Source organism: Mauremys reevesii, linkage group 1 (assembly GCF_016161935.1).
Source record: "Mauremys reevesii isolate NIE-2019 linkage group 1, ASM1616193v1, whole genome shotgun sequence".
NCBI lineage: Eukaryota > Metazoa > Chordata > Testudines > Geoemydidae > Mauremys > Mauremys reevesii.
In genome coordinates this window covers 103051787-103071069 of record NC_052623.1, presented here as the reverse complement: position 1 = coordinate 103071069, position 19283 = coordinate 103051787, and the positions used below count along the sequence as shown (strand labels likewise).

Here is a 19283-nt window from a genome sequence, read left to right as displayed (position 1 = left end):
AACAATTTTAAATGCTTTGAGTAATAAGTTGCAGATTTAACAAAACAACCCACCACCCAATATTTAATGCACAAACTCTAAACACAAGTTTGTATTTAAAGGCTAGATAAATCAACACAGAGAGACTACAATGAAATATTATTATGGATTTTAGGTTTAAAGTTCAAAAAGACAAAAGTTACATTTTAAATTATTTATTAAATGCCATCTAGAAACTGTACTTATTTTACAAGGAAAAATATAGATTTTTTTTTTATGTCTCTGCAAGACTGCCACCATATACATGTTGTGACAAAATACTGAAAAGCCAACACACAGAGAGGCAGATTGTGATATTCATATGGAACAGTGAGTAGTCCACAGAAGTCAATGAGTCAACTTGTAAAGAGTAAGGGACTACCCAACATGAGTAAGGGTATCACTGTTTGACCATAAAGAAAAATAATTTCAATCTTGTCAACTAGCAACGTAGCTACAGCATCAAAACAGCTGGCTCTAACATAAACAGTCACATAACTGCCTTTTAAAAGTAGATATCAAGGTCTGAATCCTGCAATCAGCTCTGCAAAGGTCCAGGGATTACATTCAACTCAATGCAGAATTGGGGCCCAAGTGGATCAACCTATGTAACAACAGAAAAAATCCAGGAAGACAGAGCAAAGTGAGAAAATAATTCTGAATCATTATTGTTTTTAATATTGAGACCCTCTAGAAGAATTATATCCTTAGACACTGGTTTACACATTGAATTATTTTATTTTAGAAATACCATCAGTAACTGCTGACAAAAGTATTCATAAACACCCTTATTTTAAAGCAGGCAGACTCATCTAAGTATTTAATTAACCCCTTGCACTTAGAAAATTAGAATAAAGATTATAAATGCCAAATTCTACTCCCCGATACTCCTGTGCAGACCTCCTATCATTCATGGAATTTCGGGTCTGAGCCTATAAACATACATTTGAGTAACTTTACTCCCAAGAGTAATCTCAATGCAGTCAATGGAAGCTGAGAGTAGTCAATTGCAATCAATGGGAACTCTGTTCCCAGCACTTACGAAAATGGCCCACTTATTTAAGTGAATAAATATAGATTCAAGTGCCTAATTTTAGGCATTTTGAAATTTTGGGCTCAGTGGATCAAATCACAAAAATCACCATCACAACTGACAGTCCCAGAGGGGCTTAGCACAGGGCAAAAACAAATTTCCATCATATCCTAGAGGTGATCCCACAAGGTCTGGGTTGAAATATAGTGGTTGAGCTTGGTGAGGAAAGCTGTACCTGGTTCTGTGAACAAATAGTGAACTTCAGTTTCCCTGGGCTGCCATTCTAGCACCATTCATCATCTCTAAATTCACTTACAGAAACTCCGAATATTCTTTATTCAGTAGACGGTGCTCACTGCTTTAGAACCATTAGAGTCTATTGCACGGATAGACATTTAACTTCTTAGTATGTTGCTCTACTACAGACCATTGTCAATACTAATAGAGAAATCATACTTAAATCATTGAAAATGTTATACATACACTGTTAGTTTTCAAACAATAAAAAAGGTTGAGATATTTAATACAAAAAGGCCTACTCTACATAATAAGCTCCAAGTTTGCAAAATATTCCTAAACAGATCAACTTCCTCCCCATCTTACAGAAACAAATCTGAATAGCTAAATTAGTAGCTCAGCAAAATAGTAGGTTATAATGAGAATGATAACAGGCCCTAGGCTCTGGCAGCTGGTGCTGTAATGACAATTTAGGATTTATAGCAGGGCCATTCACAATCATGTCTTTTCTATGACATAAGAGATAGTAACAACACCAGTGAGAAGTATGAAAAGTTGTATCAGCTTTTTATAGGCAGATGTTTTCCAATTAAAAAAAAACAAAAAACCATAAAGCACATTTGCAATTTTGATAATCTAAGTGTGTAGCCCACACTACAAACCTGTTACCTTCTGGAGTCTCGAGTTTAAGTTTACAAGCCTGTTTTGCCTTCCTGCAGGCACTTTAAACTTATAAATGGCACCTTTTAGTGTCCTGAAATCTGAAGGGTAGCTAGTCCCAGATTCTCATGTTGCTTAATGGTCTCACATAAAATGAGGTCCACAAAACTTTTATTACCACCACCATTCAAATTCACAGGTGAAGAACCACCAGGGAAAGGATGCGGCCATGTCTCTTGCTTCTGCTCTCCTAATTTCCCAGGTGCAAGGAACTTTCCCACTCAGTCTTTAATGACTAGTTTAGGTCTTAAAGTGAAGCTTGATCCAAACATATGACCACAGTATGTTACCCATACAAAGCCTGGGAGTGGGTCAGACGGAGAATTCCTCCAGGAGAAAAATACCAGGGATCAAGGCTTACTAGTATCAAATATAGGTAGAAAATGTAGCTGTAAAACTAATTTGCACAAATAAAAAGCTTAACTAAGTGACGCTTTCCTTCCTTCTGCTTTCACACACTTTTACCTACTCATCACTGCTGGGTATATTGAACAATGTCCATCAAAAGAAAACAGTTTTTCTACACCCAGAGAATTATACACAATTTCTGAACTAACAAGTATTTGTTCGCAGTCTACTGGAACTGACATGCTATGCTTTGAAAACTGATCACAACCCAGCAGCCTAGATGGGGGGGGGGGGGGGGAGAATATATATCAGAGGATTTTGTATGCTATAAATTACTTCTGAATTTATATAAAGATTTAATGATTCATGACATGCCAAATACGGTGCTAATAAGCTTTGTTTTTTTGCTAAAAAACAAAAAAAAACAAAAAAACAACAACAAACCAATTACTAGAGGGCATTCAAATGCCACTGCATAAAATGGGAAAACTAGTAAACTGTAGATAAAATTGGAATTTTGTTTCAAGTGTGGCTCTGAAGCCCAACTTGTTTGTTGGAGAGCTTTGTGCGTCAAAATAGCACTTGCATTTTTCCAAGCAGGAAAACAGGTTAAGATGTTTTTAGAACATTTTACAACATACTTTGATTTTTTTAAAATTAAACAGGGAAGAAGCTCAACACTTAATTCAGACATTTCAAGTAACAAGCATCTTAGCCCTTCTCCACTCCTCTACATTCTTACTTGAGACGTAGCTGAATTAGCATAAAATGTGTGCTCTTTAATACACATGCCCCTTCACAGGTTCTGCTGTATATATGTAAGTGTGCATGTTTGTATGTTTAATGTAACAAACAAAAAGTCTGAATGCAGGAAGACATCTTAAATTTTGACTGCTAATACTCTGTAAAACCTTAAAGATGAGCATATAAAAATAAAATTCTAATTAGCAGTTTAAATACTTTTGTTTTCTTGTTCTAATGATAACAAAAACAAAAAACAATGCAAATGAAAATTATATAGGCAGTCATGTTTTATTGGTCAGTACTAAGGGCCACAAAATTAATTTGTCTAAACTGCTAAATATATTTAATTTTATAATATTTAAATGTCTAAGAATATAGCACACAGCTAATTATTTCAATCAAAAATAAAGCTTTCATTTATTTTCTGTTCAATATGATTAGCTCTGCCCTAAAACTTGGGTCCAACCTCATAATCAAACCCTTACATATAATTCAAAACTGACTTTACACACTGGGCATGTGACTCCAGATTTACCTCAGTGGGAGTTACTTCTGATTTACCAGTGCAAGTGATAATAATCCCTTTAGCTTTAATTTTCCAAATAAATGGAGCTTTATTTCATAGGTTCTCAGTTAGAAAAGTCATCTGAAAACATCCAGAATGTTGTGAACTTTTAGCAATTCTTCATAGCTATTTCCTGGGAATCAATACAAATACAATAATTTGGAAATAAAAGGAAATAAAAATAATTACGTGATGAGCTAGTTTATATAACATGCTCCATTTTTCTTCCCTTTTTTGTGAACAACATCTTTTAGGAAACAACAGGACCAATCAATGTAAACTAATCCTACAAAATATTCTTCCTCTCCTTAAACCGTTAGTGGGTGCTCGGGGCAAGAAGTGGAGAATTAAAACTCTTGATATCAAGTCCACACCAGATAAAACAGAAACTGTAGTCATACAGTACCGCAAGTGTAGCTACAACATAGCGTGACAGCTTGTTAGTGTTGAAAATATATAAGCTCTTTGTAATTATGCCTCTGGAATGCCATCTGTCTTGAATTACATCCACCTGGGATCATGTTTCAATGACCAGTATGGACAGATTACTGGAACTTTAAAACCTCGCTTTCTTTGTAATTGACATTTAAACTGTTTGAAGTTTCTCATTAAGTCCTTTTTACAAATTAGGTGCAGATGTGTAAAACTAAATGTACAGTACTAAGGGAAATTAGGTCACCTGAAAGCTCAATATAAAATGTATCTATTAACTGCTTTAATGCAAAGAGTACATTAAAATTTAGAGATCAACTCTATGTCCCAAATTCTTCAAAGTTTCATCATTTCCCTTTCATCACTGCAGAGGTCCTGATGCTAACCGTGTTTAATTAAAATAATAGAATAAAGGCAAGAAAGTTCATCTACTCAGTCCATGGTAGTACATTGATCCAGCCCTGTAGGGACAGACAAGGAAAGACAGAGATTACTAGAGCCTTGCCTATCCCATGATAACAGGTAATTCAAACTTATGCTAGCTACATTCAGAGGCGAAAGGGGTTACAGGAGAATAGTGAGGTAATAGAGCAGTGTTTAAGGAAAAGAGGGGGAAATTAACAGGGGACTTCAGTTCAAGTTTAGCACATATTGGGGTCAATAATAGCAAGTTAATTCCGCCTGTTTTTTGTGTGTGGACATTCTGCAAACTTCTTGGGTTTCACATCCATGTGAGGTAGAAGAGGGAAGAATATTCTTTTCTCTAATAATATTTACTAAGTGCTGCCATCCCACCGAGATGCTTGGGGTCCTGTTCAAACACTTTCAAACCCATAATAAGAATGCTAAATAAAACATTTTAACATGCCAACTAAGGTGACTTAATTTAGAAAGGGGTGAGTGAGAGGTGTCCTGCACACAGACTGAGGGAGGTTAAAACTAAAAACACCTCAGAAAAAAAAAGTGTTCATATGTTTTACTTACAAGTAGGGAGGGATGAGCTGAGGAGCAGAAACTGGTAAATTCAATTACCCTCTGATCAAAAGTGGAACTCCTAAAAAGTTGCTAATGTCAGGGCGCATTTGCTTGCCAGGATGCAGCTTACAGGGAATGTCTCAAATCTTGCCCCATGCTTCCCATTAAGGGATTTAAAAGCCTACAGAGTGGACTTAAAATCAGTTCCCCACTTTACAAACACCCAGTACAAAGAACACAGGCGGGGCATGAAGGCTCAATCCCAGGAGCTGCAGTGTTTAGCACTTCCTGTGAAGAATTTAGGCCCTCCATCTCCACTGAAGTCAACAGGAACTGAAGGTACTTTGTCCTTTCAGAAGACACTCAGCAACCTGTAGGATCAAACTCAATATGACCCTGTATATTTGCTATAGGGCCCATTTATCCACCATATAATAAGGAATTATAATATTTGAGTTTAACAGGATTGCAGGTAATAGTGCAAAGTCTCTCAGGATAAAAGAGGGCACAACCTACACAAACTGAACTGAAAAATCTTGACACAGCATGAGGATATGTTTGGGAAGGGGAGAAGAAGTCACCCAGTTGCCAGAAGCTGGGAATGGGTGATGGGATGGATCACTTGATGATTGCCTGTTCTGTTCATTCCCTGCAAAGCACCTGGCATTGGCCTTTGTCAGAAGACAGAATACTGGGCTTGATGGACCATTGGTCTGACTCAGTATGTCTGTTTTTATGTTCTTATGCCAACCCCACAACTACACCCCCACACACTCATCCACCCACACATCCTGAGAAAAGAAAAAAAGGTTGGGAACCATTGTTTAGGGAAAATGCATTTGTACAAAATTCTACTTAATCTGTACATATTCTGTGTAGGGTAACCAGATGTCCCATTTTTAAAGGGACAGTCCCATATTTAAGCCCTCCAGCAGGTGTCCCAACTTTTTCTTAAAAACAGACAATTGTCCCGTATTTTCTGTTCCTCCTGCCCCCAATAAGTACTGGCGGGACCTGCTGCTGGCCAGATCCCTGCTCGCCAGCCGCCCGCCCACTAGTGGTGAGTGTGTTTTGCCAGTTTAAAATGTTTGTCATTAGAAAGTCACAAACACAGTTCATCCCAGAATCCTGAACAGAACATTTTTAAAATCTGAAAAACCCAGAACTAGTTATTTTCACTAAAGGGTTAGGAAAGAGATACCTCATCTACACAGACACTCTTAACACTTCACTGATGCCCTCAGTTAAGATTCTAAAAACAATATCAACAAGATTTGCTGCCATTGAGCAATTACTTTATATATGCTCACATAAATGTTGCAACAAAGTATCAAACTATACAAGAAGAACCTTTAATGTCTAGGATAATTTCAGCTCCCATTGCATTAGCACCCTCCAGTGTCCAATCTATGAAAAACAACATTGATACTAAAAGAACGAGGAGTACTTGTGGCACCTTAGAGACTAACAAATTTATTTGGGCCCATAAAAGCTTATGCCCAAATAAATTTGTTAGTCTCTAAGGTGCCACAAGTACTCCTCCTTCTTTTTCTGATACAGACTAACATGGCTACCACTCTGAAACACTGATACTAGCTTTCCAAGTAGCCACAAACTTGCATTTCTTGAGAAACAGTAAAGATGCAGCACTTTCCTGCAGTGGAAATAGAGCAGTGGTTCTCAACCAGGAGTACATGTACCCCTGGGGGTATGCAGAGGCCTTCCAGGGGATACATCAACAGATCTAGATATTTGCCTACTTTTTCAACATGCTATATAAAATACACTATCAAAGTCAGTACAAACTAAAATTTTTATACAGACAAAATGAGAAAGTAAGCAAGTTTTCAGTAGTAGCGTACTGTGACACTGTATTTTTATGTCTGATGATGTAAGCAAGTAGTTTTTACCTGAGGTGATATTGGGGCACACAAGACAAATCAGACTCCTAAAAGGGGTACAGTAATCTAGAAAGGTTGAGAACCACTGAGACAGAGAACAGCTGGAGCTAAAAAAACAAGAAAGCCCTCAATGTTATAAATTAGTCTTAATCCAAGTGTAGAAGTATTATATCAAGTATACTTGGTCTCTGAATGTGGTCTGAAATGGAATTATTAACAAAAGTAAAATCTTACACTCCTACACCACTTTTAAACACTTAGTAAGCATCAACACTTCAGATGCTGCTACACTCATTTTATTGACTGAGAAACTGATTCGACTCTGTGCACTTGATATGTAACAGGTTTATGCCACAATCATAGAATATCAGGGTTGGAAGGGACCTCAGGAGGTCATCTAGTCCAACCCCCTGCTCAAAGCATGACCAATTCCCAACTAAATCATCCCAGCCAGGGCTTTGTCAAGCCTGATCTTAGAAACCTCTAAGGAAGGAGATTCCACCACCTCCCTAGGTAACCCATTCCAGTGCTTCACCACAGTGCTTCTCCTAGTGAAGAAGTTTTTCCTAATATCCAACCTAAACCTCCTCCACTGCAACTTGAGACCATTACTCCTTGTTCTGTCATCTGCTACCACTGACAACAGTCTAGATCCATCCTCTTTAGAACCCCGTTTCAGGTAGTTGAAAGCAGCTATCAAATCCCTCTTCATTCTTCTCTTCTGCAGACTAAACAATCCCAGTTCCCTCAGACTCTCCTCATAAGTCATGTGCTCCAGCCCCCTAATCATTTTTGTTGCCCTCCGCTGGACTCTTTCCAATTTTTCCACATCCTTCTTGTAGTGTGGGGCCCAAAATTGGACACACTACTCCAGATGAGGCCTCACCAATGTCGAATAGAGGGGAATGATCACGTCCTTCGATCTGCTGGCAATGCCCCTACTTATACAGCCCAAAATGGCATTAGCCTTCTTGGCAACAAGGGCACACTGTTGACTCATATCCAGCTTCTCATCCACTGTAACCCCTAGCTCCTTTTCTGCAGAATTGCTTCCTAGCCATTCAGTCCCTACTCTGTAACAGTGAATGGGATTCTTCCGTCCTAAGTGCAGGACTCTGCACTTGTCCTTGTTGAACCTCATCATATTTCTTTTGGCCCAATCCTCTAATTTGTCTAGGTCCCTCTGTATCCTATCCCTACTCTCCAGCATATTTACCACTCCTCCCAGTTTAGTGTAATCTGCAAACTTGCTAAGAGTGCAGTCCACGCCATCCTCCAGATCCTTAATGAAGATATTGAACAAAACAGGCCCCAGGACCAACCCTTGGGGCACTCCACTTGAAACCAGCTGAAAACACTTACACACGTCCTTAAAGTTAATGGGCTCTCAAACAGCTGAGCAGACAAATGCAATATAGAGGGTAAAAGTGTGATATAGAGGGTAAAAGATTTGCTCTGGAATGTGCTCAGTACACAATTTCAAAGGGTTAAATGAATTTTTTTCTTCAAACCAAGCAAATACACTACCCTACAACAAGGACTACGTACACGCCAATCTTCAAAAACACGCCAGCTGTTTTTACCATAACCCTGTCTAAAAAGGTGTGGCTAAAGTTTAAAAAAAAAACAAGGAATAGCACATATTTTACCTTAGCCATATTAAAAAATATTTGGAAGGATTTTATTCAAATTTTCAAAAAATTATCTTTGGGAAGATACCAATTATAGAAAATTCCAGTCCAAAAGATGAAAGCTTTGGAACATTATGAACAAAAGAAAACAGATGAAAATAGTTTTGCAGGTCTGAACACAGGGTCTCCTCCTATGTACATAAAGATACATTCACACCTTAGTATTCTGATGGCATCTTTAAAAAGCAGATTCTTAGTGATGCAATGATGTCACAGTAACACAAAGAACAGTTTCTGTGACAGCTGAAAAGAATGCCACCAGATCAGAAGACGACTTTCTGTAGAAGAATTTACCCTCTGTAACCTGCCAACTCTACCATCCAATTCAGCATTTATCCCATACTTATCACCATGAGCACCTAGCCTTACTGCCACTGCCTGAAAAAATTCTACACGGCCATTATGCAGAAAACCCATAAAGCACCTGCTATCATTATTTCCATAACTACACAGACTCCCGTTAGACAAAGACCAGGAAACATGGAATTAAATTCAGTGAATACGTGCATGGACTGTATACTTTAAGTTGTCCCTCTGGTTTCTCTTCCCACTCCCATTTAGCTAACTTATTGCACGGCAAGGACTTTTTGTTCCTCCTCATCAGTCAACCGTCCTGATTCAGATCTTGGGGAGCAGTCTGGGCCCAACATCTGTCTCTCCAGTTAAAACCACCCTTTCATTTCCACAACAGGAGGGGCATCTAGCGAGCTGAATCAGTCCATTAATTCTACCTATGCTCATCTCAGCAACAATGGCTTAGAAGACCTCTTCACCTTTATCCCCACTAAAAGGGTCTTTCCTTCTAGCTCTTGACCCCCCCTTGGATTAAGCCCTCTCCAGGCAAGGCTCAATTTAATTTTTCTAGCATTCCCAGCAGTTGCTATGCCATGCAGTTCATCTAGCATTGCTAGCCTTTGCCCTAGAAACAGGCAACTCTAGAGAGAGGATGGTGAAGGGAGTCACTGCTGGCTAGGAGAGACCAACTATTTACATGCATCTTGCTGAAAGGAAGCACTCAGCAATCAGCTGAGGCAAGAATGAAAAAAAGTACAGGGCACAATATAGATAGGAAGGAGGATTCCTTTCCAAAAGAACAATAAGTTAAAACCCTAGTGTAAACAGAGACAGGAAAGCAGTGATGGAGTAAATAAGGAACTCCCCAGAGCTGCTGTTGTGTCCCTTTCAGGGACCAGTATGTTATTTATTAGCATTACTGCTGTTGGCTTAAACAAAACTTTAGTGCTGGTTTAGGGACTGAAGAAGTCTGGTCACTGGTTTCCCGAGGGAGTCAAGTGAGGGAGCCTCATTGCCCAGATGCAGTGGTAGGCAGAGGCTGATAAAGGCAAGAGCAACTCTTGGCCTGCTCAGGGTAGTATTGCTATTGGCCTACAAATATTACAGACTTCTTTCATCAATTGGTTCATGCTTATAAGCTTCCAGCTTCCGAGTGGACTTCTGACCCCTTCATAGTACAGTATAAATACTCAAACTCTTAATGTTTGGCTGTCCAAAGTCTTGGCATTTACAATTCTGCACACTAAAAGTGTTTTATTACCCTCTCTGACACAGGGAATAGCAATTGAAAAAGTCATGGTTACTGGATCAGTTTAGTAAGTGTCCTTCTGGGTTTTCTTTAGGACAATGCTACTTAAACTACCAGGGATTAATTTTGGCTGTGTCAGTTCATAGCATTTCTTTCTTGTGCAGCACAAACCACTCTAGCTTTGCTCTTGTACTTATCATAATAGAACCAGAGTCCCTGTTGTGCATTCACATAACCTTCTAGGTTTCAATTACTTTTGTATTGCACACTCTTTCATTAATAAACTTTAGAATATTTATTGCATTATGCTCTCAGACAGAACTGCAAGTATTTTTAATTTTAATTATTAAAGTCAATTGACCCTTGACTACCTATCCCACTCTGGTGCTCAAACTCTGCTTGCCTTCCATAAGTGCTGTTTCAAGGTTTGCTAAAGCAAGGTCTGTAAAAATATTAAAATTAACTATCTTACTATGTGAGGGCCTTTTCTGTTAGCTGTTTGAGAAAATATTTCTACAGCTCATTTGGAAGGCTCTTGAGAAGACTAACCATCCCCAAAATTCATTCAAATAATCCGATTAATCTGTTCAGCCCTGCTCCATGAAGGCAAGGCATAAATTAAAGGTCTGTTTTCAGCCTGGTCCCAAAACCCTGGGACTGGATGGCCCAGGAGATGGGATACAGGACCTTTCACTTCTAGGTCCCCTCTTTGATCCATTGCAGATTGGTAGTGATTTAGGACAGGGATGGCCTGGTATTTATAATGGTTTTTCTGACCCTCGGAAAAACTAATTAGTCCCAGTTTAAGGCATTGTCTATTTTTTAAATGATTTCATTAATGCATTCCACATTACACATATTTTTAGTTACCTATTCAAATTGTGGTTACATAAAGGCAGCAGAGTTGTAAATTAATTCAGTGTTCTATCAATAAAAAGTAAAAATGCAATGGGTGGAATACTGATATATAGGGCTGTCAAGCGAGATTAAAAAGAGTCACGATGAATCGTAATTTTAATCACACCGTTAAACAATAATAGAATTTAAATATTTTTGGATGTTACTTACTTACTTCTGTGCTGCTGCTGCTTGTTGTGCCTGGCACTTGGCCAGCAGCTCAAGGTGGGCCCCGTGCTGTCGCATGGGAGCTGCATCTTGCTGGAGCCTAGGGTGACCAGATGTCCCGATTTTATACGGACAGTCATGATTTGAGCATCTTTTTCTTATATAGGCTCCTATTACCTCCCGCCCCATCCCGATTTTTCACATTTGCTGTCTGGTCACCCTACCGGAGCCCGTGGCCATCCCGCAGCCCTCTGGCCACTCCTAGCTCACCAGGGATGCCATTTCAGATTTTGGTTTGTGACTGACAGGTTGGGAGAGCGCTGTCTCTTTAATCAGAGCATGCGGGAGCCTGAACACATTGCAGCACTCATTCCTGAGCCAGCAGCAACAGAAGAGAATGAGAATTGTTCTCCTACCCCAGTTCAGCAGCAACCGGGTACACCCTGACATCAGCCCCGTGCCCCTACTCTATGCGGCAGACAGGAAGAGGCTCCTGGTCCAGAGCAGCTGGCCAGGGGCAGCTCCATGGAGGGGGAGGAGGGAGCAGCAGTGGAGCAGGACTGTGGGATGGGGGGCACCCCCTGCCCTGGAGGCACACAGTGGCGCTCCTGAGCATGGTGCCCTGGGCAGTGCCCTCCTCTTAAATGCCCCCGGGGCGGCTCTAAGTATTTTTCGGCCCAAAGCACGGCAGTCAGGTGGCTTTCGGCGGCAAGCCTGTGGGACATACACCAGTCCCACGCCTTCGGCGTCCCTGCTGCCGATTTAACACCAAACCTCAATGCTCCACCCCGGGGAAAGTTTTCCACCTCGGCTTCACAAATGTTATGCAGAGCACAGCAGGCCACTGTGACCATGAGAATCATAGGCGCTGACTCCGTGGGTGCTCTGTGGTTGGAGCAGTGCCTCCTGCTCACCGGCAGGCCCCACCAATCAGCTCCTCCCCATCCCTCCTTCCTACCATGATCAGCTGTTCAGCAGCGTACAGGAGGCGCTGGGAGGGGAAGGAGGAGCAGGGGCAGGGTGCGCTCAGGGGATGGGGCAGAACAAAATGGGAAGAGGCGGGGTGGGGGCAGGGGGAAGTGGTGGAGTGGGGGCAGGGATCAAGCAATTCCAGGAACTCACCAAGGCGGCGACTGTGATGAGAATAATTTTCCTCACTGAGGTCTAACCTGCCAAAAAGGGAGCACCAGAAAAACCTTTACCAAACGCACATTCTACAGTCATTCTACACCTGCTGAGCCTGTTGTTGAAGCACACCTTGCTGCTGTCAAGGTTTCCACTGCATGGCTTCATGAGCCACAGAAGTAAGGGGTAGGCTGAGTCTCCCAGGAACACTATGTGCATTTCCACATCCCCCTTTTGCACAGGCACTGACTTTGTGAGTTCCTACGGCATGCTCGACCCCTGCCCCATTCCAGGCCCAGCCCCTACTCCACCCCTTCCCCCAAGCCTCACCCCCACTCTGCTCCCACCCAACCTCTTCCTGCCTTGTTCCACCACCTCCCCTCTCCCCAGAGCCTCGTGTACACTGCTGAATAGCTGATCATGGCAGGCAGGAGGTGCTTGAAAGAAGGGGGAGGAGCTGATCGGCAGGGCCCATCAGTGGGTGGGAGGCAAGGAGCTGATTGGTGGGGCAGCTGGAGGGTGCTCAGCATCCACTTTTTTTTTCGGTGGGTGCTCCAGCCCCAAAGCACCCACAGAGTCAGCGCCTATGCCCTTCTGATCTGGAAATAAAGTTCCTGTATGCAGCTTTCTCTACAGCCAGTGTTCCTGAAGATGCCTGCATCATGCACCTTCCCTGACCATCCTGCATTGATGTCAGTGAAACAACCCCAGTGATCCACTAGTGCCTGCAATACCATAGAGAAATGCCCTATCTGTTGATGTACTTCGTCGCAAGATTGGGGCCAAAATTGGCATATGCGTGCCATTTATCACCCCGCCCCATTGCCGCAAAACCATCTACTATTTCCTGCACATTGCTCAGAGACTGAGTCACAGCAGGAAGGAGGAAATTAATGGCCCTATACACTTGCATCACCGCAACACCAAAGTGGACTTCCCAACTCCAAACTGATTTGCGACTGACCAGTAGCAGTCTGGAGTTGCCAGCTTCCACAGAGTGATTGCCACACACTTTTCCACTGTTACGGCAGCTCTCATTTTAGGGTCATTGCACTGCAGGGTGGGAGGCGAACTCCGCACATAGTTCAAGGAAGCTGGCTTTGCACATACAAAAGTTCTGCAGCTACTACTTGCCATCCCATCCCACAATCGAATCCCACCACTCATCAGTGCTTATTTCCTGAGCCCAACAGTGATGGTTCACCACATGCAGCTGCTCCATAAATGCCAACATCAATCTTGAATTGTTTCTTTCCAGGGCACAAAGCAGGTCAGGCAGCATGGATTCCTGTTCAGATTTGCAGCTCATGAAATAACGTGGCTGATCCTGCAGTGTGTTCATAACACTTATCATAAGAGTGGTGCAGGATCCATGCTTTCAGGCAGAGATAGCAGGTGCAAAATTTACATGGGCAGTCAAAAAATGGCGCAACACACAGTTGGAAGCCTTTGGAATTATATGACGGAGAAAACTGCATTATGGGGCGGTAATCCTGCCCCCATGATGCACTGTGATTCATTCCCAGAACTCCTAGCAGGAGAAAGTGGCGATTTACACAGTGGGATAGCTACCCACAGTGCACTGCTCTCCCTCTTGGTGCTAGAGCACCAACTGTGGACACGCTCTGCTGACAAAAGGAGTGTTGTGTGAACATGCACAAGCGATGTAATTACAGTGGTTTATGATTGTCAACGTAAGTCAATTTAACTCTACAGCGTAGACACGATCCAAGACATCTATGGTAGCGGTCTGCAGACAAGAAGTTGAATTTCTACAGGGGCCCACACAATTCAAAATTTGTTAAGGGTCCACAAATGAAAAAAGGTTGAAAGTTACTGCTTTAAAGGAATTATTCATATGTCTCCAAATGCAAAAATTGGCCCTAACTGAAGAATTATAAATAATCAGTGCAATTTTCCTTTCTTGTATTTGGCCCACAGGGTCGCCATCAGGTCCTAGCCGGATATGTCCTACAATCAGGGATTCTCAAACAGGGGGTCGGGACCCCTTAGGGGGTTGCAAGGTTATTACATGGGGGGTCACGAGCTGTCAGCCTCTGCCCCAAACCCTGCTTTGCCTCCAGCATCTATAATGGTGTTAAATATATAAAAATGTGGTTTTAATTTATAAGGAGGGGTCGCACCCAGAGGCTTGCTATGTGAAAGGGGTCACCAGTACAAAAGTTTGAGAACCACTGTCCTACATTAACTTTCTCAAACTTGTAAAGGACAGTATTTGCCACCATCGAACAGTAAACTGATTACTGGTAAGTCTCATTTTTCTATGACAGCCAAAAAATACCAAGCAGGAAATATATTTCCTGGATAAAGTTAAATAATTTGTAGGGACACCCATCGGCTCACACTCAAAAATAAACCTGGCTAGCTAGGAAACATGTTTTCTTTTTAGTTGCACAGACCAGTTTGCTGCTGGGATTTTCAAACTGACAAGTTGCAGACAGACCAACTGACAAATTTCAGTCACAGCAAATCAGGGCACCCATGGTCCTCACCCCTCAAAGGCTGCACAGGGCAGTTACAAAGAAGGGTAGAAAATGGTAGTAAAACAATTGTGAGAGCTGCTAATAACTTACTCTATTTGCTCCTATAGCACCTATCAGCCAGAGGGCAGAAGTGACCATGTCGGGTGGCGGGGTTAATAACCAGAGGTGCTGCAGCCATAAGGAAGCTGTGGGGGGGGGGGGCTATTGCAAGTGAGCCTGGGGGACACTAAATTTGAAGGGGTGCGTGTGTGTCACTGCCTGTCACCTGAATGAGAGGGCAGCTCTGAATGGGGGAAGGGAGAGTCCTAACGTGTTCCTGCAGCAGGAGGGTCAGGTCAGTCAGGGAAAGGGAGCTGGGGGGCTTAGGGACCGAGTGGGGGCTGTGTGGAGGCAAACGTGGTCGTGGGCTCTGGAGGGCTGTGTGGAAGCTTGGGATGCAGTGGGGGCTATGAGGGGAGTCAGGGGGCTTGTGTGGAGGCAGAGGTGGCTCTGGGGGTGAGTGCGGGGCTGCGTGGGGGCAGAGCCAGCTTTAGGCCTATTCCACCAATTCCCCCTAAGAGGGCCCCGCGCCCAGTGAGAATCCCTTCCCTGGCTAGAGGCGCCTTTTTAATTTTTACTCGCCCGGCAGTGCTCCGGGTCTTCGGCGGCGGGTCCTTCGCTTGCTCTGGGTCTTCAGCAGCGGGTTCCTCAGTGCCGCCGAAGACCTGGACTGAGTGAAGAACCCGCCGCCGAAGTGCCACCTAAGACTCGGAGCACCGCCCGGTGAGTACAAGCCCCACATGTTTTTTTACATATGTGTTTTTTATTCATCCCTGCCGGGGCCCCATTGAAACTGTTTGAATTGGGCCCCGCACTTCCTAAAGCCAGCCCTGGCTATGGGATGGTGGGGGGGCAGAGCGGGCAGAGCTATGTGGGGCAATAAGTGTGAGTGGGGGGGCAGAGGGATCTGGGGTGGGGCTATGTGGAGACACTAGGCGTGAGTGGGGCAGGAGAGGTGGGCGGCGGGGGACTCTGGGGGTGGGGCTAAGCGGAGACATTCGGGTGAGGGGGCTCTAGGGGTGGGGCTCTGCGGAGGCCCTGGGGTGAGGGGGGGCTCTAGGGGGCGGGGCCCCAGCGGAGCCGATCGGGGCGCTGCTGAGCCCGTGTGGCTCTGTCACTCCGCGGCCGTTGGGGCGGGGCGGGGGGTTGCGAGCGCAGCGCGTCGGCGCCCCCTCCCCGGGGTCTCGCTCTCGCGGGGCGGGGTTTGTGGGGGCGGTGGGGTGAGCACAGCGCCCCCTCCCCCACGGCCCTCAGCGGCGTCACTCACAGTCTCCGCCTCCTCAGACCCGGCCCGGCCAGCAGGAGCCGCAGCGCCCCTACCGCTGCCGCCATCGTCCTCTCGGCCCCGCCCCCTCCGCCGATTGGCCTAAAAGTTGGGCTCCGAACGAAACCGCACAACTCTCCCGCGGGCTGATTGGCTCGCAGGCGGGGCGGTGCCACGTGGGGCTGCGGGGCTCCTGGGGGCTCTGTGCCGTTCTGGGTTGGGATACAGGAGCCTGGGCCGCGGACGCGGTAAATCGCCCGGCCAGGCCGCCACCCCCCAGACTTCCCCACCCCCCGGGGCTCGCCTCGGGCCTCGTTGTGCTCTGCGCGGCGGCGGGCGGGGCGGGCCTGCTCCACTCCCGGCTGGGCTTGCTGCCAGGCGGCGACAGCTGCCCCTCCGCCGCCCCCTGCCGGGAGCTCTCCCGCCCATCGCCGCCGCCTCACCCGAGGAGGGGGGCAGCGAGCCCCAAGGTTGAACCGGGCCCCCTGACTGTGCTCTCCTAGGCCCACGGGCTTTCCCTGCACCCCCCTGCCCCAAACACCCCCATACCCCCAGTGCGCAGCTCGTTACTAGTGTAGTTAGGTTAGTCGTTTTCTCCCCGCCGCCCCCTTTCACGCAGCGGGAGGGGCTGGTGGTGAATTAATTGTGGGTCCCTTGGTGCCCTTGAGGTTGTAGCCACAACGCAGGTGCTGCTCGCCCTGGTCCGCTCATACCTTGGTACCGTGTCAGTGGCCTGGGCCCTCGCCGGCACTTGTAGAGGTGTTGCTTCATTAAGCACCCATCAGCACTCAGATCCTGTCTGCACGGAGCCTTGTACTGCTTGAGCCACTCCCAATGGCCCCCCTGGCCGGGCCTCAGAGTGTGGACACAGCTCCAGGGGGTGACATTCCCTTATCAGCCACGGCTTATTCCAAACCATCATGGCAATAGCAAACATGGTGGTTGGTACACCTGTACCCCCCCAGGACTTGTGCTGCTTAAACAATACCGTTCCTCAAAGCAGTGCTGCTTCCTGCTGCAGCCAGGCCTGCAGTGACATGTAATTAGCAGAGAAACAAAGGCATCACCGTCATCTAAACTAGTACCCTCTTTCTGTCGATAGTGTGTGTCCTCACGAGGAACGCTTCCACCGACTTAGAGGGGCAGTGCGGGGAGCTGAGAGCCTGGGCTTTCAGCTCCATATGCAGCTCCCTGCCCAGAGCCAGGCTGCTCCCCAGCGCTTGGCTCCCCCACTCCCCGCTACTGGGACCTCGGCTGGCCTCCCCCAGCTCTCGGCTCCCTGCTGTAACTGGGCTCCCAGCTGCAAGGTCCAGGCAGCTCCTGGGAACCTCAGTACAGTTGCCAGGCTCACTCCCAGCTCTGAACCAAGCTGTGCCTGCCCAGCTCCCTGATTCCAGCCAGGCTGTGGCCTGGGATCCCCATGGCAGCCTGTTGACTGCCCCATGGCTCCCGGCTCCCCACAGCCACCCAGACTCCAGACATGCAGCCAAGAGCCTGGGGGGGCTCCTGGTGGCAGGGAGCATCTGTGCAGCACCAGGGCTCCCCACGGGGTGAGGAGCTGGGAGCCTCCAGGCAGCAGCCTGGCTGGCAGCAGGGAGGCACAGGCTGGCTCAGAGCAGGGAGCTCAGGCAGTAGCTGGGCTGGAAGCCAGGGAGCAGACAGGCTCTGAACCGGTCAGGTGCAGCCCAGCTGGACCAGGGAGCCCAGGGTCAACCAGGCTTTATCTGGAGCCCCCCACCTGCCCTGCAGACAGCCCGGCTCTCTTGTCAAGTTCACGGCTCCATGCATGGTGTCATGAAATAGAAAAGAATGACAGCCAACAGCTGATTAAGTCATGCAGTGTATACAGTCTCCAGGGACAGTGTTGCTTTAACTACACCAACATAAGCCCTATGCCTCTCATGGAGGTGGAGTTATCATGTCGATGTAATAGAGCAAGGCTGTAGTGTGTAATAGAGCAATACATTGACAGGAGCAAGGCTGTAGTGTGTACACTGACATAGTTAGGTCAACGTAAGCTGCCTTATGTCGACCTAACTCTAGTGTAGACCAAACCTCAGTTTCCCAACTGCAAACTGGGGATAATACTGTCCTTTCTCCCCATCTTTGACTTGTCTTGACTATTTAAATCAGAAGTTCTTTGGGGCAGGGATTCTGTTAACTGTGGGCCAGATTCTGATACTGACATTAGCAGCACGACTCCACAAGCAGTCTTCTTGGGGCTATTTGTGGAGAAGGGCATGAATAAGGGTGAAAAAAAATCTGTCAGGTCCAGGTCAGGTGGGAAAGCAATTGGCCCCTTTCAGCTTGGCTTTCCTGCTTATGGGGTCGGCACAGCGGCGGCCATGTGACCCACTCCTGCCAGCTGCCACCTTGTTGGCTATGTGTGCTGCAGAGTGAATGTGCTGAGGAGTTGCAGTGTCTCTCGCGCTGCTGCTCACACACAGTGCAGCAGGGGATGGTAGACAGCACGAGCAGGTAATGAATCCACCACTGTACTGACACAATGGGCAGGAGGCAGCAGTGGCACTGACTCAGGTTCAAGGGGAAGGGTTTGGTCGGGTCAGAAAATGACTTGGTCGGGTTGGGTGGGCTTGGGTCCAAGCTGGGCCTAACTTTTCCCCTGATCTCAGCTGGAGCCTGTGGGTTCTACTGCAGTACAGATAATAATGATGTTGATGAAAAAGGAGTCTGCAGCAGAAAAGGTTTACTAGTATAGTTATACTGGCAAACTCCACCAGGGGGCAGGGATAGCTCAGTAGTTTGAGCATTGGTCTGCTTAACCCCCACATTGTGAGTTCAATCCTTGAGAGGGCCATTTGGGGATTTAGTTGGGGATTGGTTCTGCTTTGAGGAGGGGGATTTAGTAGATGACATCCTGAGGTCCCTTCCAACCCTGATATTCTATGATTCTAGTATAGGTGCAGCTTACACAGGCAAAAGAGTTTTTGCCATGATAGCTTATACCTGTTCCTGAGCAAAATAAGCTATACTGGCAGTTTTATGCCAGTATAACTGCATCCAGGCTAGGGCTTAGACTCACAGAACTACAGGGCTGGAAGGAACCTTGAGAGGTCAT

At 45.7% G+C, this 19283-nt stretch overlaps 1 protein-coding gene and 1 long non-coding RNA gene across 3 annotated transcripts in view; both read right to left on the bottom strand.

The window, feature by feature from the left end:
* Nucleotides 1-16286, bottom strand: part of CLYBL (citramalyl-CoA lyase) — a 247583-nt gene extending 231297 nt beyond the window's left edge. For both annotated transcript variants that reach the window (XM_039532103.1, XM_039532118.1), the window contains exon 1: nt 16208-16286. In XM_039532103.1, coding sequence (XP_039388037.1) covers nt 16208-16272 — 65 coding nt within the window. In that variant the 5' untranslated portion in view covers nt 16273-16286. The remainder of the gene's footprint in view (nt 1-16207) is intronic.
* Nucleotides 4359-8813, bottom strand: LOC120401886. Its single transcript, XR_005596811.1, has 2 exons — nt 8623-8813; nt 4359-4558 (listed from the first exon to the last, which is right to left on the bottom strand). It is a non-coding gene; the product is annotated as an uncharacterized LOC120401886 (long non-coding RNA).
* Nucleotides 16287-19283: the final 2997 nt, after the last annotated feature.